Here is a 21,953-nt window from a genome sequence, read left to right as displayed (position 1 = left end):
CTGATATTATGGAAGTGGTCATTGATGCATCGTGATTCATCCTATTCTATGCTTTACTACGATTAATATATTACATGTCTGATTTCACTACTAAATTCTTAGTAAGTACTTACGGCTAAGGTTGGACTGAAAGGTGCAGTATGTAATGGTGGCAGTTTGGTATGAGACAGATAATATGGGAAAAAAAATCAAGCTCCTCTGCCTTCTCCCAGCTCTCTCAGTGCTAACTAGAAACAAACAATCAGAGCCAGTAGGAGGGTCTTAGCTCACCCTCAGTGTTGCTCATCCCAATGTTTAACAGATAATTAATTTTGGAATTAGACACTTTTCTTTATACTAATGCAAACCTAGAAAATGCATCTATTTTGTTTTCAACCTCTTAGGGTGAAAATGAACAGAACAGTACTAGCAAGATGTAGCTAATAAAATAGAAAATGAGTGTACATCGGTCTATAACTTCCTAAGCATGTGTTGGCACACTCCACTTTTATTAACTGTGACTGGGTTTCCAAATGTGAAAATAATATACCTGTGACTGGTAGGGCTAATTCTTTAATAAAGGTTTTGACAAACAAATCATTAAGGAGCCATTTGACAAATTGGTGTAGATAAATGGGAAAGAATGCTTCAGATAACAAATAACTTCAATTAATCTTAAAGTGGTGTCTTCTAAGAAAAAGTATATCTTTTGGTGTGAACATGAGTTTTTTTAAATTAAAGGTCTCAAATCACCCCAAAAAAACCCAAACAGTTTTCTGGTTTACTAAGAGCACTGACATAAAAACTGTAGAACACTTCTAATTTAAAAATTAGCTCCCTGACCTTTTTATCAACTGAACGCTCTTTAAGATGTCAAGAAAGCTACAAAATAATTAAAAGAAGATTGAATAATCAGCCTACATTTTTCATTTGACTGCCCACAAACATATGGTTATTTTCCAAAGCAAATTAAGAAGGCAGATGTCAGAGAAGGTGACCTAGAATATAATTAGTCAACAAAGGTTTTGTGATAAAAAATGTGTAAACTTTATCGTGACTGCAGTGGTTGTAAAATTGCACACAATCATTCCAATTCTAAAAGATGGTTTTGGTCAAACATTTCTTCTTCTCAACACTGCTGCATAGAAGCTCAGCAAGTGATATTGAAACCAACAGTAATTATTCCAAGGCTTTGCAAGCCAACAGCAGTTGCAATTACAAAGACAACAGGCAGTCTCAGCATATCAGTGGGTTTGGAGGCCAAGGTATCGGTACTTCCTATTAGAGGCAGATGAAATGAAAAAGAACATTATGCATTACCTGGAGGGAGAGTTTTGAAATACCTCCCAGTTCATTATGTGTACATACACCTACACTGCATAAACACCTATTTCTTTTCACTCCCATCGTCCCTCAGCCCAGAACTGATTGATTAGATATTGAAAATGGTCTGTCAGCATGTTTTAGAGAGGTACTCATCTGATAATGAATGCATCACCTCGGCTGGAAGCTAATTATATTAGAGGCACAACTTGGTTCTGCTGTCTTGCTCTCTCTGTGTGGGCTCCATTGGGAGACAAAGTCATCCAGCAGCACAGCTCTACCACTCTAGCTACGCTCATCAACTCTCACAGTAAAGATTTCCATTGGCTATGCCCACTTACTCTAAATTAAAAATTTGCTCTCCTGCCAGCTGCCTGGACTCCACCAGGTACACACTCACACCCCCAGGAATGCATTAAGACAAAGAGTGATAGTGACAGACACAAACTAAGTTATGGAGCTACCTGATCTGCGACAGCGCGAGACAATTTGTCCATCCTGGAACCGGCTTCTGCAATCTTCTTCGCTGCGTTGATCACATCTGAGGAGTTCTTCAGGGGGCCTTTTCCTCTATAAGAAGGAAAAGAAATAAAGGACTGTGGGGGAAGAATTAAAGCCACTGATAATGAAAAATTTTAAGCCTAAGTATAACACCACTAACACAAGAGATGAAATCCACCAAAAAACAGAAAAATATGTATTTTTCATGCAAAAAAAACCCCTGAAGGTTAAATATGTAAGTTTGAAATAGGTAGTGCTTTGTAAAGAAAACCATACTCCTTATCACAATACAACAAACTTCTAAGTATTTGAGAATTTTTTTTGTGATAGACCAACACAAAGCAGTGCATAATTGTAAAGCATTTGGCAAATGATAAATGTATTTTAAGTCTTTGGGGGCCTTTACCAGTTTCGCCAGTAGAGTGACATTTTTGCCTTGTCTTGTCTTTCAATGGCCTTTTTTGAAACTAGCTTTCATTTTAATAGCCAGATTTCAGAAATATACGCCTTTGTACACAAATTCCCCAACCTAAACTGTTGATTAGGGTTGTACAATTTATTGTATAGTCATTAGTATCACAATATGATGATACACCTTAAGGGAATCTGTAAGAATTGTCTGGGCCAGAATAAATGAGAGGTGACAAGAGGTTGGGGTGTACCCTAGAAATGTCACTTCATTGCGGAGCATCACAAAGAGACACAACTCAAACAACCATGCATACATGCTCACTCCTAAGGGTAATTTAGAGAGACCAACTATCTAACAGGTTTTTGGACTGTGGAGTAGTGGAGGAATAGTGTCACTGTGATGTCAGTAGAGAAGCCATGCATGCATGGATTAAATATTCAATCTCTATACACAAAAACCCAGTGTTGTATAGTAACGAAGTAAAAATACTTCATTACTTTACTTAAGTATATTTTGGAGTACTTCATACTTTCCTGGAGTATGAAAATTTTTGATGACTTTCACTTTTACTTCACTATATTTCCGAACTTAATTGCGTACTTTTACTCCGATACATTTTCAATGTGTGGTTTAGTTACTCGTTACAAAAAAGCGAGAGAGAGAAACGCAAGTGTTTTGACCCCACCTACTGATTAGCAAGTAGCAAGTAGGCTACCGAACAAAGTCCGTAGCCTGCTTGCCTGGGCTTGTTCATCACCACCAATAGGATACTTCTTCTTCTTCTTCTTTTCTATTATGGCGGATCACAAGCAACTTTAAGGTGCATACCGCCACCTACTGTACATGAGTGTGTAGAAGCATTACTTCATATCTATTAAATTCTACTTTTTAATTTTGTATTCTTAAGATAAATAAACAATGCTTTCCTTAATTTGTGAATATCTGTTATGTTTCCTTCATTTCCTAATATACCTTTAAGATTCCATTCATGCCCTATATTTCTAACTATTCTCTTTAATTCTTCCCTTTCGAGTTCATTTGACTTACAGTTCATCAATATGTGTTCTACATTTTCTTTCTCTCCACATCTCTCACATTTATCATTATTTTTCCTCCCTATTTTATAAAGCATGTCATTTAAGTAGGTATGACCTACTCTTAATCTACTAATTATTATTTCTTCTCTTCTGTTTCGTTCATTAATGCTTCGAATTCAAACTGACTTTTGTACTTCATATAATCTTCTTCCTTTCTTATCTTCATTCCACATTTTTTGCCATTTCTTGATCTCTTTACTTTTAATTAGGATACACCTGTTTCGCTTCTCCCATTAAACACAAAGCAAGTCTCGCAATCAGTAGCAGTCACATGGAAATTCTATCTTACAAAAACTCCCCGTTCAACTTGAAGAAACACATCGAGGTAACTTCTTATGAAATGGTTATAATCCTCCTGTTTCAGTAACTATAGCTTGGTCACTAGGCACTATTGTGAAATCTTGACCATAAATGAACTTTGTTTGGCATTGTTTCAGTTCCACAAGTGGTGTATTTAGCTTAGGCCTAATGTTGACTGTAGCAGGCTACCTAGACTCCTCTGTTCAAGGGGGGACAGAAGCCATAGCGATAGCAATTTAGACTAAATTTAACGAATATAGGAAAGGCATGCAAGTTCAAAACCAGGTTTACAGATGCCAATAAGCTGCATTTCCCTCCCAATTCTTTTTTTCTTTTGCATAATGACCAGTTGTGTGCACCACCTACTGACTGTAGGATTGACTGATTCACTGATTTGTGAAGTAGAGTAATCGTAACAGCTCTTTTTCTTCATGTTGGCCGCATTTTCTGTACTATTTATTTTTCTCATTTTCAGCACTGACCTTACTTGAAGGGAAAACTTAAGGCTTACAAAAACTTTGTATTTTCTGTCCTGGAGGGTTTACTAAGAAGCTGGTTCAGTTGTAAAGCAGGTTAAGTTAACCTTGTGCTATAGGTAAAGCACCTAATTTTCTTAACTAAATGATGCCTGCAGGTATATCTATTAGCAGGTTTCATTTTGCCTGCACTTGGTTGTGTACATTATTTTAATTGTATTTGACAAGTTTCCCAAAATATAAAAAATGTCATTCAAACTGCATTTGCTTTGTTTTACTTTTTACTTGTACTTTTCATTACATTACTTGAGTACATCCATTTTTACAGTAATTTCCATACTTAAGTACAAGAAGTTTCAAATACTTTAAGACTTTTACTCAAGTAACATTTCAGTCAGTGACTTCGACTTTTACCAAAGTCATATTTTGGAGAGGTACTTGTACTTTTACTTGACTCTGAGATTTCAGTACTTTATACAACACTGCAAAAACCCCAAGCCTGGATTTGCACCTATAACTTTCTTGAAACCAGACAACAGTGCTAACAACTCCTTCAGCAATTCACAGAACATTTGCATTATTACTGAGAAGAAATTACACAAAGTCAGACAAATGACTGCACTGCATTTTATATAAATTTATTCTAATAAAGGGCGCTTAACGCAAGGCAATTTTTTAGATTATGTTTTAAAGGGATTGTATCATGCAAAATCCACTTTTTAGCCCTTTTTTGTTTTTTGAGTGTCAACAAGTGCAAAAAATATATTTATTCTCTCCTGGTGCTGCATAAATATCTTTATATTCTTTTTGGATTATATGTTTCAGTCTGTTCATTTTTATCTATGGCCTACAATGTTTTCTTATCTATTACGTCACTATACTTGCTGTGGAACTGTTAAACAAGGTCATGACTTCCGGCTAATCACTTTAGTGAATCTGCAGGTTACCAGAAAAGTGGTTAGTTGCTAATAATGCTAAATACAACAAAGCTTATTTTAGGCATGAGTTTTGTGTGTTAATAATGACATCCTGGCCATGTTACTAGCTCAATGCTACATTGAGATAGCAGCATTGATGCTACTAGCATTGACAGTAACGCTCCATATTATCTTACTGTTTAGTTGTGACCACTAAGGAGATTTGTGTGCTATGTGTGATTGTTATTCAGTCATAAGCTAATATGTGTTGCGTGTGCCATTCTGAGTGTGGTCAACATCAAGTATTAATGGTGCAGTCATAGCACCACAGGCACAGACACTCATGACGAATCACTGCTCTGATCTGTAATTAGTGACTTGTTTCTATTTTATCCCATGTCTTTTAACTGTAAGGGATCACAACTCAATGAACTGGGTCAGCAAGCATCAGACTGTTTTGGGGGAAGTACCAAAGTTGATACTGTCATTTTCGGCTATTCTTATATAAGAACTGCTCCAGCAAAGTCTGAATCGTCTGAAGAAAAGCATCACCACATCTAGACACAGGCACTACCTTCTTTTACTGTGGGAATAGTGAATTTAGGGTGAACAATTTTAAATGTTTGTCACACTGCATTTTGCATGTATCTGTAAGTTTGCTGTTCCCCTTCATGGCTTGTAGCAAACTGCAAACATGATCAGATGGCTTTCTTTCAAAAATATGCTTTTTCTTGCCACTCTTTCATAACAGCACTTTAATGTAGATGAGTAAAAGTACACACAATCATTGAATGTTTTATAATGACATTTCAGTTGGTGATTTTACCTGGTGAAGTCGGTCATTTCCATCATGATCATACACATCTGTTTTGCCAGCACAATGATGTCATTGCCATTGTCGTCCCATTTGGCCACTTCTGCATCTAGCTTGCACTTCTCTTGTCTGAAGCTCTCTACCTGCTCGGCAATCTTTGCCTTCTCCTCCTGAGGAAGCTGTGCCATGATGGCCTGCAGGCAACATAGAAAAACAAAAGCATCAGAGGTGGTAGAGGAGACGCCGGAAAGGTAAAGCTTAGAAGAATAAATTGGCAACATGACTCAGGAGAAGGAATATAAGAGAAAGGAATTGAGGAAGTGATAAGACTAGAGAAGAGGGAAGAATAGAAAATGAAGAAAATGTTGAAGAAGTAGAGGGATTAGGTAAGTAGAAGTGCCAACTGCATGAAGATAAAAGGAGGACAAAAGCACCCATTTTTTAAACTTTAAGAAACTGCATAACTACAAACTTGAACATTAATTCTGTCATCTTGCCCTTTAAGAACACTTTCAAATAAAGTTCTTGACTTTGTATTTAATGACGGGACCTTTTCAAAACCCTTGACATCTTATACCCATAAAAGCAAATCCATTTTTGCCTTCATAGTTTTTTTCCCGGCTGTGAAAATACATTTCCTCTCCTAGCAGCCTTTGGGGGCAGGTCCAAAATGGCATAAATCTTGTGGCGAGGTCACAGGCACAGTTAGGACCTAGTATTATTTGGAAGATAAATGTATAATTACCTTGCCTCTAAGACCAGAGAATGAATAATGCATTTCTTCAACATTATGTCAGCAAGGTGAGGTGGAAGGAAGAGTAACCTGGTTTCCATTAGGTCGATTATATTGACTCCAGAAGCACAGATTGAAAACGAGTACAGTAGAAAAAACAGAAAAGTCACTATTAGTTTTTTAACCTCACCTATTATTCACTGTCCTCCAAAGAACTGTCATTTTTCCTGTTATAAAAACTCAAGTCCTCCTTATCCCTTTTCCTTCCTGACTCTCTCACAAGTTAGTTGGTGTGTAGGGGGGTGGAGGTGGAGGGTACAGTGAGATGTGCGTCACTTTGCTTGTGTCCCCTGGTAGACGTGTCAGGAGGAAAATGAAAACATAAAAAAATGTGGATTATTTGTCCCCCTGAAATTCTTTCAGAGAAAATACGGAGGGAGAGCCACAATAGGAAACAGAAAATTGAAATTACAGGCATAAATAGAAAGGCGTAGAGGCCCAGCTTTCTCATCAGCGGCTAACGGGTGCGTCGATGAGTTTAGGCCTTCTGATCGCTCTCTGAGTGCGGCAGCGCATTCATGGTGGTTAGTTGAAAAGAAAAAAAAATGCCTGGCATAAACAAACAAGCTAAAGTAGCCCCCTCAAGCCCAGTGTAGATTTCCTCTGCTGCTCGTGCCAGGACACACAAACAACAGCATGGAGGCAAATCCCATTAAACAGCATGGGGGGTGAAAACACTGCTTGCATTTAAAACAAATACCAAGTTAATATGTATTTAGACTTCACAGCAAGGAAGGAACTATTTAAAACACATATTAGATTTTTAGCAAGGCAACACATATTACCACTGCGGGGTGTGTGCATGTGTTGCTTTGATTTGTTGTGAATTTGGGGAACTGGGCCAGCAGTACTCTTATTCATTTAATCAATAACTGAACATCTAATATATATGACTGCTTTACATATTAAATACCCTGCTGTAGATTAACTCAGTAATTAGACAAAGCCCTTAAGTCATTTACATTCAAGTTTATTTTTAATTAACAGTATGTGCTAGGAAAAAGAAACAAATAATAGTTTCATCCAGTAATGGTTGTCCCTCGCTTGCTTTTCACTTGGGATTTTTCTATCACTGGGAAACGTATAGATTGGTCAAGAAGAACCTACTGCTTTGATCATTTTTTTTGTAATTTACTCATTTTGACCCACATAAGATAAACTTGCCATACTTTTTCATATCTGCCTTTTCATTCATCATTTCAAAAGTCCTAACCTTTTTGAAACAATACCTCAAGGCCAACTTAAACATTGACTATAGTCATGTTGGAATTAATGCACTATGAGATTTCTCTGAACAAAAATATTTGTGAAAAATGTTCAGAGATCAAGAGGCTTTAAATGTACCAATAAGTTTGGCTCAGTAAAGTAACATGTGCAAAGTTGTGTCAGATAACAGGCTGAGCTGGACAGCAAACACCATCAACAAAAAAAGAAAGAAAAAAATATTCACAGTCCTCAATTGAAGATATGGGAGCAGCATGTATAGCAGGAGTAATGATGCCCCTGATAATGTGGAATAAAAATTTAGTTTTAAAGAACCTTGCTCTTTGAAACAGGGTTAGAAAAATGTATAACCTTCGTTTTCTTAATTGAGTTACTAAAGAACACTGAAATATTCTTTAAGTGTAATACGTGCACTTAAGATGTTTTCCACAGACGTTTAATTTTTCTGCAGCAAAAAGAGATCTACATGCTTTAGGAAATAGAAACAGAGGTTGATTGTTACAGTTGATAATGTGAACCTTACTAATCTGCAATAAAATATACAAAAGACAGCTTAAAATGTCAGCTCTGTTATCACATTCCTTGTTTTAATACAGTATTGAAATACTTTCTTCCAGCAAATTCACTTTCTAATAAATGACCACACAGAAGGAATTTACACCAATTAGCCCTTGGTCTGACTGGTAAAACTATACTAAAAAATTTGTTTAATCACAGTTAATTCATGATTTAACTTGTGGTGTTATTATTGTTTGGATGAATATTTTTTCATTAATAAAATCCTAATTTGAGGCTTTTTTATAGATGTATTCAGGTTATGTGATATTAATGTTTGTGTTATAACCTGAAACATTTAAGAGAGACAAACAAGGGAAAAAAAACAGGAAATCTGAATAGAAACTAACACATGCAAGTGCACGCCTCTTACCATGAAATGACAACTCTTCACCTTTCAAAATAATTCAGCTAATGAATATTTAACCATTTGGGGGCATTAATACATTCTGTTTATGGCATTCTATATTTGTCTTTGTGTTGTTAAGAATGGAAGCACCCCACCCAAAAAAACAACAACAACAAAAAAAAGAGAAAATAGCATACCATGTCTTGATAAATCAGAATATGGTGAATTTCAAACCTTTTATCCTAATACTTGCACACTACACAAAATGGTGCAAGTTAATAGAACACATACTTCATAAACGTGGCAGGACTTAATATTACACAAAAAGTTCTTCATTTCTTCATATGAAAGTAACATTAAACTTCAGATTAGATACAACAAGAAAGAATGTGATACTCTTTATAATCCTCTATAAGTGCTTTGCCATCAAATAGAATAACTGTGATTTAAAAATGTTTTATTTACGTTTCTGTTTTCATCTAAAACCATTTTTAATGCAGTGCTTCTGTGAACACAACAAAACTAATTTCAGCCCACTGACTCTTCATAAGCTCTTGTGCTCTCAGCTTGAAGTTTTGGTACGCTAGTGGCACCCTGGGGTGTCGTTTGCTGATTTCGTGCTCATGTCCAATGTGGCCAAAAATATAATGTAAACAAAGCTGCTCGGTAATTGCTGCCTAATCACCAGGAGCTCGGTTGACTCTGCTGTGACATTCATCAGAATCGCAAGAGTTCAGGTCAGTAGGGCTGTCATTCACATATTGAGTTTTCTTATAGTCCCTGTGTCCAAGTGTTAAAGCAATCGATGATTCACTCATTTCTATAATAACTCTAAAGTGTGTACAGCTGGTATCATAGATATGGCCATGTGTGATTTTTCTTAATGCCAATGCTCTGAGTCAGATAGTGCAAATGTAAACAGAGATTTATTAATAATTCTATGTGTGGCTAATTCTCTGAGTCAAATAGGAATCTTCACTGCAATCTCTATACAAAAGGAGCACATTAAATCAGGGCAGACTGCTCCCCCACACAAATAAAAGGAGCTAAAAGTCTTGGGGAGAAAGACTGAAAATTCCCTGACTGAAAAATAGGTTCAAGGGGGGTTGGGGAGAGAGTCAGGGATTTGGTTAGTATAGCAATTCACTTCTAAAATGGTGTGACAAAAGAGAGCGTGTCAGGGAGGAAGGCAGAGAAAGGGTTTGTGAACACAAAGGAAAGCTGCACAGCACAGGGGTAAACACATGAGCCAATTGGGACGTCAGAGGAGCACAGCAATGCTTGGTGCTGCACCCAGCCCCCCTCTCAAACACCTCCCCCAGTAGCTCTCTAGAATTCACTTATCCCCAAATCCCTTCCCCTTCTTTACTGATAACAACAAGGAGCGGGCCTTGGGAGCTTAACATAGTGGCAAATCCAGCCGAGGGAGAGCCGCGCCAATACACTCTGCGACTAGGCTACGTCTGCGGGGATTAGAGCGCTTTCCGGGTTTCTTCACCAAGGGTTGCGTTTTGAAATGACTTTAATTTGTTTCATTTGAAATAAACTGCCCAGACACTCAGAGTTCAATTTTATGGATGACCTATCAGCAAAGCTATCCAATCACAGTGTTTAAAAATGTTTACAGTGTGTTTGACTGCCTGTGAACCATCCATGCCATGTCACACAAGTGAAGGTTTTGTTTAGATTCTTTAATAGAATGATATTTTACTTTTTTGTTTTTATATTGTTTTTTATATTATCTCACACTCAAACAGAAAATAAAAGGCGAAGCCCTTTGCAAGGCAAAACACAAATAGAATAAGCTCCTGAGAAAGCCTTAAACTAGATTTGATGTTACAAAAGACTTGAGAGAACAGTGAGGCAGAGCAGAATTGAGATATCACATAAGCGTCCTTTGTATGGTATCTTTGCACTGGATGGGCTTGGAGGGATCACAACTGTAAACCTCAGAGTGCTCATGTCAGCTCCTATGGAGAAAATGGATTACTCTCCTTGTCTGTTTGAAAGAGAAGACGGAGCACCAGCGTGGACTTGGCATGACCGTAAGAGGACAGCGAGCTTTATCCTAACACCACGGACTGGAGCAGATTGTGCAAATCACCACTGCTTTACAGCAAAAAAAACCAACCAAACAAAAAAACATCTTTTATGGATGTGTTTGCCCCGTGCGTGTTTTAAATTTTAATCTCAGAGGCCATGACACTGTTGGCTGGTAGAAAAGCAGCACACATCTAACTGTGAAAAATACTGTCAGTGTGCCAGATATTTACTACAGGGGAATTTAAAAAATATGTACAAGTAGGAAAAATATTATCCCTTTTTTTGATCCAAACATATCTGCAACATGTGTTAATGCACTTTAATCCGCTCTGTATCGCTGTATTACAGTTAGAAGTCATGAGAAATAGGACACTTTGCAACTTAAAACTGTTCTCAAATAGCACTGCCCACTCACAGTTTAGCTGAGTGCCAGAAAAACTAGTTAACAGTTTGGTACTGTAAAGCTCTTTTGTGTACAAGTGTTGGTGCATCTTAGCTCAGATGGCTCTGCAATGTTACACTGCAGGAGCCCTAGTGGGAGTACAAATACAACAAACCAAAGTACTTCACACCCAGAACCCCCACAGTCTTTCTTGGAGGAAGCCAAAACATGGGTCTGTTCTTCCTCTTCATTATAAGATCTGAGGTTAAACTTTATCTATTAAAATTTAACAAGATGCTTACATGTTAGTAATCATCTTGGCTATAGTTCCAAGACATCTCTTCCATACTTTGTCTTCTTACACCCTCAAACTCAATGTATCTTTGGAGATGAACCAATACAAACAGCATATCAATGTAATTGAGCTACATTATTTTTTACAAATAAAAAAACAAAAAGCATGGAATGTGATTGTTTACGGTTCCAGTTTTCCTGAAACTCCAAAATAGAATCACCTAATTACTAAAGAGAATCCACCTGTATAAAATGTAGACTCAGAGGTTTGCTAGAGATCATAAGATGTTATTCTGGCAAAATGAAAAAAAGAGATGTGAGACTGCAGCAGGAAAATAGCCCCAAACAAACAACCAGAGCTACAATGTAATAGCTTCAGGAAAAACATATTCACATGACCCAGCCAAAGTTAAAAAAATCTATTGAGAATCTGTGGAAAAGTGTAAAAATGAATGTTGATAAGACATTCCCCAAAAAGACTTGCAGTTTTGACAACAAAGAAAACTGATTACAGAGTATTGACTTAACCAAGGTAAATAAGTAAAACAGACACACGTTTCGAGTTATTCTTTGTGAAACATTTTGAAAACCAATTATCATTCTATTCCAATATACAATTAGACGCATTGTATACACAGCTATACTGAACAAATCAAATATTACATTTTGAAAGAAAGCATTAACTTAGAAGCAATTCAAAATCTCAAAGGAATGTTTATAAAATTGCTATGTCATTACTTCTTCAATAAAAACTGGCCCATTAAAATGTCACCATTTGTTTCCTATCAAATAGACTTTGCTAACAGAACTCAAGTGACTGTGCAAAGCTGTTCTGTAGTGGAAAAAGGAATTTCAAATGAAAAATCTTTTGACATGATTCCCAGCTGATTCCCAGCCCTTCTCAGAAGGGAATATTCTAGTATATTTATACCAGAATGAGGCTGTATTATTCAAAGAAACAACAAAGAAAACCAGGTAAAATCAAAAGCCACAGTTCAGACTCAACATGTCTCTGTTAGCAAGCTAAATGTTAAAACTGGGGCATGAAACCAATTTTAGACAAACTGGGTCAAGCACACCAGCTTTCTGAAACACTGTGAAAAGAAAAGTAAGGAAAAAAAGGCATCGCCATGGCCCAGTCAAAGTCTCAAAATCAGCTCAGCAGTTCAAACTAAAATGTTAAGAATGTGCATGTCTCCATTAACTGGAAGTTTCAGAGTGGACAAAACTAAAAAAAATAACACACTAATGTCCACTTAACTATAAACTTAGACATAGTGGCTATAAAAATGCTTTAGTTCAACAAATACACCATGGGGCTTTGAAGCTGACTTAGTTTTTGCTTCTTTTAAGGATGACCAATGGATTTGGTGGTAAATGTGTTAAATTGCTGAGGTAGTTTGCTGACAGTGGCCCTATGAATTACTTTAAACATCTTGACATTATTGCTCCTAATGGCTCCTTGAGGAAGAAAAGATTGCCTTCTACTCATGTACTGAGATTTTTCCAACAGAGAATAAAAAAACGACATCATTAAGGAGGTAGTAGCTGCACATTAGACATTTAACTAAAACAGGCTTCTGATTTGATTGAATTTATTTCTCCCCTTTTAGTGGATTACCCCGATGTTTGCAGGCAGTTCCGAGACTCGCCTGGGCCACAGGGAGAGGCATTGAGCCAAGTCACACTTCTGCCTTTCACAATCCATTCAACATGCAGCACACCGCTAGACACTGTGTTGCTGGAGGGGAGCAGGCACTGATATCCTCTTAATGTCCTTTAAGCTGGGCCCAAGTGAAAAATTGCTAATATGCAACAAAGCCCAGACCCTGGTGAACATGACTGGGGCCTTGGCAAAGGTTTGTTTCACATTTTGGGGAGAGTCTGAAGGGAGGTTGGTAATTACTTCTTTGTTTGTGATTTGCAATTTTACACCTGTCATCCCTGAACGGTGCAAATTTCAAATCGTGACGCTTGTTAGAATCAGTTAAATGCTGCAGAAGTGGAACACGTTGGACGACTGATTCATGTGCTGCTGGGAACATCACAGAAATCACTTCAAACTACATCTGAACCATAAAAACTACTGTTACTGTTGGAAAAAAAAACTTTTATGTAGACTGCCTGCCCTTTATCGAAGAAAAATAGATATACTTTTCCCTGGTCTTGTTTGTTGCAAGTTTCATAACTGGGGCACATGTGAAAAGGTGGAGCACAGTAGGAAGTGATTACCCACTCACCCGAGCGCTCTGACCAGCAATAAGCTGGTCATCTTCAGTTTGGACGCTAGTCCTGCTGCGAGTGTCATAGTCCTCCTGTTCGAAGTCCGAGTCATCTTCCAACTCCTCTGGTGTCTGTAGGAAGCACAAAAGCAAAGTCAGAAGAAAACAAACCAATCAGACCTCAGTGGTGAAAAAATTCAGTTGCATAAACTTCATTTTTTCTAAAAAGAGAAAGCACCTTTCATTCTTTCGGTTTTGTATTCCGCATACAATACAGCAACTGTGGATTTAGTTCAAAGTCAACTCAGTAAATAGTCAGCCAAATGACCCGCAAAATTATTCCAAAGGACATTTGTGGACACCTGGAGCAAAACTCAAAGAGGTAAGAAAGAAAAAAAAATCTGTTCTACATATATATCTACATATTTCTATATTTGAACAGACAGATCTAACATGTTTATTAGGACTAGATGTATAATTAAGATTTCTGAGTGGCCAGAAATAACACATTTCTCAAGTCAGAACAAAAATCTGTAAAAGGACTAGTAAAATATTCCAAGATCATTCAGAAAATCCTCAAAGTATTGAAAGTATTAATGACTTATTCCTACAATTTCTCAACATTGGGAATTACTGTATCTTAATTCTTACAGTTTACTATGTCATGGCTGCAGAAATATATTTCGTAGGTGTTTATGTTGTCAAGTGGGTGCTTTTGATTCTGTCATGGAAAGTGGTCACAGAAGATTGAGGTCCATTGAGTAAAGGCAGAACTTACAGGGCTGCTAAAAAAGTGATTTCTGGAGCCACGGTGACCAACTGTTTTATATTAATAATCTAGCACTTTGCTGGTTTTTGTCACCTGGAATCTATTTCTTTCATTTTTCTTGTGGTCACTGTTTCCTGGTGAGAAACGATAACATGAACCAGGTGGGTTAGCACAACTATAACATAGTTTTTAATTCCTATTTGTAGTACTGCCAGGCAGCCCAGATCCCACGGGGATGTAACCATCTCTTCTCTCTTAAGATAACAAACACTTTCAAGACGCAATCTTTTGGGTGGGTCTACTGTCAGGTGTCTCAGGCGTTTATTCACTTTGATCAAGCACCTGTCTTCAGTGTAATATGTCCTAGACGTGAACTTAATACCATCTGATTTGCCAGGTTTAATATACTTTTGGCTCTGAATGTCACCATAAGTACATGGCGACAATCAACTTCCCACAGAAAAGACAGCTAAAACAGATAAGTCTGCACGGTAGGGTATTACTTGACACAGTGAACAACAATAGCACTGTTCACTTCATTTGAAAATAAGTCCTTAATTTTTTCACATTTTGTGATTTTACTATCTCAAAATTCAATACTTTATGAGAATTTATATAGACCTACAAAAAGTGCCTCAAAATTCTAAAGCAGAAAGGAAGTTTAAATAGTTTTTACACATTAGACTCTTAACGGTCACTGCAAAAACACTTACTGTACATGTTATCCAATCAAGTATGAGAATACCGGTGTCCTCATGAAATCTGAAAAGTAAGGTATGAAGCATTCATGCCTCCAAGCTAATACTTTGAAGAATCACCTTTAACTGTGGTTACAGCTGTCGCTCGTGTAGAGAGCATCAGTGAACATCAGCTCTCATGTCCTGCCACAGATACTCAATTAGTAGTTGGTTTGGATGTTAACCCTGCCATTTTAACACATGAATATGCTTTGATCTGAACTATTCAGTTGCAGCTCTTGAATTTTAGCGTCATGGTCGTGCTAGAAGGTGTTACAGATCTTACAGGATTGCTCTATTTTTAGCACCATCCAACTTCCCACCATCTCTGACCAGTTTTCCTGCCTCTACTAGGGAAAAAAAAACATCTCCACAGTTTTCCCACCACACATAAGCCTCTTTCACAAAACATTTTTGCCATAAATCCGCAGGGATGAGCTGCCTTTGAGCTCCGTCTGGCCATTCATAAATCACAAGTTGAGACAGTGGCATGACTTTTCAAAATTAGGCTGGTGTGGCAGGTTGACAGGAGATACCGTATGGCATGCATGTCAGCACTATACATAGAATTTCCAAAGAAAAATATATTTTGTATTTGCCTCTCTTCTATAGACCAGATTGATAGATTGCAGGACTACTTGTCTTGTTGACAGTCTCCCACATGAGCTGTGGACTTCTGCAGCAAATCCAGAGTTACCATGTATCTCTCTAAGTAATGATGTCTTTACCAAGCCTCTCACTTTAGGTAGACGGCCATGTTTTGGTAGGTTTGCATACTCTAAATTTTTTGATGAAGGCCTAAACAGTGATCAGCGAGAAGCTATTTAATAACCTAACCTTGAAAAAATATCTTTCCAACTTTCTCCCTGACCTGTCTGGTGTGTTTCTTAGTCTTCCTATGTTATTTGTTCAATCATGATTTCTAAAAGCCTCAATATCCTTCAAAGGACAAGTTGAGGTAAGGGTCGTGGAGTAGAGGGTAAACTTTTCAGATTGCTTAAAAATGTTAAAATCATTAATTTAAGCTTTCTTTGTCTTCACAAATATGTAGAGTGTTGGTCTGTTAAACACTGTAAAATCCCAATTATTTTTCAGATTTTAATGTGATGAAATATAAAAACGGTGAGGTATGAATATGTGTAATATTGATAAGGAATATCTATGTTAGACATAGTAATATTTTCTCAAAGACTGCTTAACATCAGCTAAGGATATCTTTTCTAGTTCCATTTATGACTATGAAATGAAAAATTATGGCACAGGACGGGACTATTTTCCCTTTTAGTGTCTGGTCGGTGTGATTCCTGTAGGAGTTCATCTACAAACAAACAGCTTCAAGCAAACTTTGCCTCTATCTCTGCATGCCATGCTGGCTTGGGAGGTAATACAGCCAGCCAACATCTTTTGGTCTGTTTGTTAGGCTTGCTAATATCTCCAGGCCCCTGATGTCATTGTGGGAGTTCAAAATGATGCTGCTTATCTCAGTCTCCTGCTCTCTGTTTTAGCCACTAGATTCACACACTGGTCTTTTTTGGCCACAGGCTTCAGCATCTGCAAAAGGAGTCGAGAATATTCACACACTACCAGCACATCATTCAGTTTCCCTCAGGAGATGTCAAATGCCACTGAAACCCAACCCTGTCTTTATGCCCAACATGATGGGTCGTTTTGTAAGGGACTTACAAGAGTTCTGGAGTGGTGACCAACTGTTTATAACATGAGCAAAACAACATTTGGGTAAGTGATACAAAAAGCAACAACTCCATTTTATTATGGAAGAAACTACCTTAGCCTACATGAGTCATGGATCGACTCCTTCCACCTGTGGCCTGGCAGCTTTTGCTACTTTTCTTTTCAAATGAGATCCTGTCCAAAACAAGTGTGGAGTTCTGAAGTGGTTACTTATATAACTTGTGTGTCAAATGTGAAGAGATACTAAAGACATTCTGCTTTAGCATGAGCTACTGAAAGGGTCGGTGAATTATACTGGGATGATGTCAGTCATCTCCAATTTTGCTAGTGTTAGTTTGTCATCAAACAATATAACCTGGTATTTATGGTCATCTAAGAATAATGACATACATTTAAATGATTCAATGCACAATCTTGCATTAAAACGGTTACTATAAAGTTAGCCAATGCAAAGCAGTGCAGCTTTTATCATGCTGTGATTACAAGAATATTTCTAGAAAAATGGGAGAGAAGCCTGCTTTTTAGGAAAAAATAAATTTAACTTAATTCATTTTCATGCAATCATGAATAAAGTGCCTTTTTGTAGTCATAAAAAATTTCAATTGCATTCCAAATTGACATGTTGTTTTGTCCTGATCTAGATTGGGTCCAGATTTTAAGAATAACTGCTCTAGCATATTTGGCACTTGCTCCATTTCAGAGCATCTTTTCACACTGCATGGCTAAGATCATATTAAATATTGAGCAGGTTTCATGAATTAACACTGAACAGAGGAACATTCCTTCTCATTCGTCACAGATCTGACTAGAGTTAGATCCAATCTCATCTCCAAGTTAATTCTACTATGAGTCATTGAATAAATTTCAAAAAGTAAAAAATTAAGTTAAAAAATTATTTACCTTTAAAAAAAAGCTATTTTCTCAATGTGAAAGGATTGAAAACTGGAAAAATACAATTAGGGGAAAATCAGTTATTGTTAAGTTGCATGTATTTTGTTTCATAATTACAGTGTATTGCAGATTTGCACCATGTCACCCTGTTTTATTTCAGCTGCTTCACACATAATTACTAGGTATGAAGGCAATCGGATGCAAAAAAAAAAAAAAATCATGGCAACAATGATTCCTAACACAGAGCTGCTAATGTCAGTGTATCTACACCTTATCCAAAGAACTGGCAGATTGTTGTTCTGCAGTTTCACTAAAGCAATGTGACACTTGGCTATAAAAGCGATGCTTGCTCATACATAAAGACTGAGAAAGGATGCGGCCCCCTCATTTTTTTCAATGAGGTCACTATGTGACGCAGCCGAGGTGCCAACTTAGAGGGCCAGTTACCAAGGAGACCAGGCACTTATGTGAACATCATGATGGGATGATTCCGCTGTTTACCTTGTGGTCATTCTAACACAGGATTAAACTATTATGGGTATTATGATAATCTTACAAGCTAGTGAAACTCCAGTTTCCCTATTGCAAAGCCATGAGAGGTATTAAATAAACCTTTAAACTGAAGGATTATAAAAACAGCTTTAAGTTATTTTATAATTTTTGGTACCTTAAACATCCAAACTAAGCAGTGTCTTGGATTCAACCTAACTCTTAATTTTAAATAACTGAAAAGTTTTTTGTGTGACATATGGTTTAAATCAGGGGTGTCAAACTCCAGTCCTCAAGGGCCGCTGTCCTGCAACGTTTAGATGTGCCTCTGCTGCACCACACCTGAACAGAATAATTAGGTCATTAAGGCTCTGGAGAACTGATCTACACAAGGAGGAGGTAATTAAGCCATTTCATTCCAGTGTTTTGTCCCCGTGGCACATCTAAAAACTGCAGGACAGCGGCCCTCGAGGACTGGAGCTTGACACCTGTGGTTTAAATAAAGAATCATACACAAGTGCCTTCCAAAAGTATTTACATCCTCTGAGGTTTTTCACATTGTCTCATTACAGACACAAAATGCAATTATTTTTTGGCTATTTAATGGTCCCAGATAATAGTGAAGAAAAGCAGAATAGTCCATGGTTGTAAAGTGGAAAGAAAATTCCCTCCCAGCCTTTAGAAGGGTTTCTTCCAGTATTGCCCAGTATTTTGCTCTTTCGTTATTCTGATCAACTCTGAACAACATCCATGTTCTTGCTGGAGAAAAACCATAACCACAGCATGATGTTGCCACAGCTGTGTTTTACTGTGGGTTTAGGGATGATGTTAGTTTTCCAACACAAGGCTTTTACTTGTCTTTCACTGACCACTTTATCTTCTTTTATAAATTAATTGTTTCCTGTCTGACTTGTTGAAAACCTCTAACATGACCTTTAAAGAAAACCAAATTTCCAATCTCAGTTGAGGATCTCAGCCTCTTTCTGCTTCTCTGACTGCTTTTTCTATTGGTAGTGTCACAGTAGTGCTAGCCTCTTAGCCTTTCTATATGATGCATAGAATAGAGCTCCTTGCATTGAACTTCTCCAAAACTTGATCCCCATTGTTCATTTTGTTTTTAGACTATTTCCGCACACCAGGTCTTTATGCTCTACTTTTTTTTTTCTGAAATCTGATTTTTTGTGTGGTTGTTCATTTTAATTAAAAGCAACTACGATCAGATTTTTGTGTATAACCCAAAGTAACCCGTATGTGTACCATCGCACAGCAGTGAACTGGATTTATTTTTAAATTGTTGAGGAATGGTAGTGTTGTCACAAGACTAAAAAAGCTACATAAAAAGAAAGCACAACTGATAGCGATGACCTTCTGTGACACATTATTTGCCACTTCTGTTGAGAAGTCTGTTTGAATGCATAGTTGGAACCAGGAGTGGTCGGATTATAACGTAATATGCTTCACTGACACAGACTTGCCCGCATTCTCAGATGAAAATCAGTATCATCGATCTTCAGTGACATAAAAGTTGGATAAAATGCAGCATAACTGTTCAGACTGCAGGTATTTTGAAAACTATTAGATACTGTACATATCCAATTTAGTAACACGTACAAAGAAGGCACAAATCCAATTTTAAATCAATGAAATGATTGGAATTGGGCCGTTCACAGGGTCATGAAAAAGTTTGATCAGGGTCGCATATGGGCAAAAAGAAGAAACTGGACTTGGACTGCATTTTTCTGGTGTATGTATGAACATTTCCTAATATTCTCCAACAAGTCTCTGAGATCTTCACAGAACCCCTGTTTTATACTTAAATTCAATTACACTTAAGCTGACTGTATTCACTCTACCTTGGTAACATCTGAAGCCAGTTGTTTGAAGTGGATTTTATTTATCAGAAAAAGGGGACGTTAAACATAATTATATGTTGCCCCTTTCCTGATAAATATCCTGTATCATTTTACTTGTACTTAAGAATTATGCAGTAACTTTATATTGTTCTATTACAGAAAAAGTTTGTGATTTTAACATGACAACATGTGAAACAAATGTAAGGATGTCTTTGAAAGGCACTGTAGACAGGGCCAGCTGACTGAATTTCATTCATAATGTCCTCTGTTTTAACACTTGCTGCTCTATCCAGAGACATTTCTGAATTTACATGACCACTTTTTGAGACGGTCATCACACAACTATGTTTTAAAGTTTCATTATAACTCAACTTTCTTCTCTTAACCTGCCTGGAGTTTTATATGCTGTGGAAAATTGGCTTCTTAATTCATTGAATTCTCATGAGATCTTTAGTAGGAAAAGTATAAAAGAGCCTAATACTTGGTTTAAGTGAGAGAAAAATTAGACTATGGACACATAGGGGGGGAAAAGGTGGGGGAAGGGAGCATTACACAAAGAACCAGCATTTCCTATCTGTATGATAGAGCCGAACAACAGAGAAAGCACAGATCTTCCAAGTTGTTTCCTCAGAAAGTAATTGAACTTGGATGGGATTATGAAGCCAGCTGGTCCCGGGCAGTTCAAAGCTGCCTGTTTTACATTATTTACCAACATCAAATTATTTTCCATAATTAGATTTTTTCCAGAACTGCATTGGGAATCCTTCCAGCCTGCATAAAGTTGAATAAATGTATTACATGCTGAAAACAGGAGGGTCAGTTTTGTGTGAAAAATGTACATTCTGTAACAGAGTAGAGCTGTTGCTTGTTATGAAGCTTTTTTTTTATCATGACAGTTTTGAAAAAAAAAAAAACAGATCATGTGAAAGATATATTTTATTTATTCCTTTACATGTTTCCTCATCTTGAATGCTGGTATGGTTTTGTTATAAAATATTTCACATCAATATGTTTAGCAATTAAAAAGCACTAGTGGTGTTTAAAATGTTAATGCCCTGTAAGTACAAATTTGCATCATACTGGAGCTAATAATCAGATATAAGATAATAAAATTAAAACTTTTAAGGTCTCTAAAATTTGAGCCTGTATGACCTACACAGAGAAGATTCTTCACATGGTGAATAAATGTGGCTTGTCTGTTAAGTAGTTAGGTCTTCTAGTCATTGGCTAGGTCACCAAACAGAAGACCTGACTAATTAGTTAGTGAATATTGACTGGTTATTCTTGTGTTACTCCTAAGATAACACAATGGTAATATAATTGTCTCACAATGATTATAGAAACAAAAACGATCAAAAAATGTATTTTCCAGATTTTTTACCTTGTGGACCTCATCTGTCACCTGGAGACACCTGGTAATGTCCAAGATATTTAATGTAATGTCAAATATCTTGGACATTACATCACTAGTGATCTCTCTGACAATTGAGGCTTCCAGATGCAGTGATGTAAACTTTATAGGCAGACAAATGTACTCCCATAAGTTTTACATGTGCTCCAGAAATGTTAAAATTGCTTTGTTCAAAACTTTTTGCTCACCTTTATATACAGTCCATCTTTAGCACAACTATAAAAAGAAAAGCATGCAGGATATGACAGTACCACACAATTCTTCTTTGAGAATGTTCTTGAGACTCCCAAGACACAGTAGTGCGAGAGATGTTTGAGAATTGAGGTGTTAGATCTGTGTAGCTGATATCAGGCATTGTGTCTACACATTTCTGTGTAGAGTCATGAATCAGCAGAACTGCATTATACAAGTCCTGGTCTGTCCTAAGATT

General features: G+C 37.1%; 1 protein-coding gene across 2 annotated transcripts in view; it reads right to left on the bottom strand.

The window, feature by feature from the left end:
* The window catches only part of ctnna2 (catenin (cadherin-associated protein), alpha 2), a 321,544-nt gene that overhangs the window by 13,504 nt on the left and 286,087 nt on the right, over positions 1–21,953 (bottom strand). For both annotated transcript variants that reach the window (XM_032562146.1, XM_032562147.1), the window contains 3 exons: positions 13,700–13,813; positions 5,832–6,013; positions 1,767–1,872 (listed from right to left, as the gene is read on the bottom strand). In XM_032562146.1, coding sequence (XP_032418037.1) covers positions 1,767–1,872; positions 5,832–6,013; positions 13,700–13,813 — 402 coding nt within the window. The remainder of the gene's footprint in view (positions 1–1,766; positions 1,873–5,831; positions 6,014–13,699; positions 13,814–21,953) is intronic.

This window comes from Xiphophorus hellerii, chromosome 5 (assembly GCF_003331165.1).
Source record: "Xiphophorus hellerii strain 12219 chromosome 5, Xiphophorus_hellerii-4.1, whole genome shotgun sequence".
NCBI classification, from domain to species: Eukaryota; Metazoa; Chordata; class Actinopteri; order Cyprinodontiformes; family Poeciliidae; genus Xiphophorus; species Xiphophorus hellerii.
Note: the sequence above shows the minus strand (reverse complement) of the source record. Positions and strands in the feature narration are given on the sequence as shown.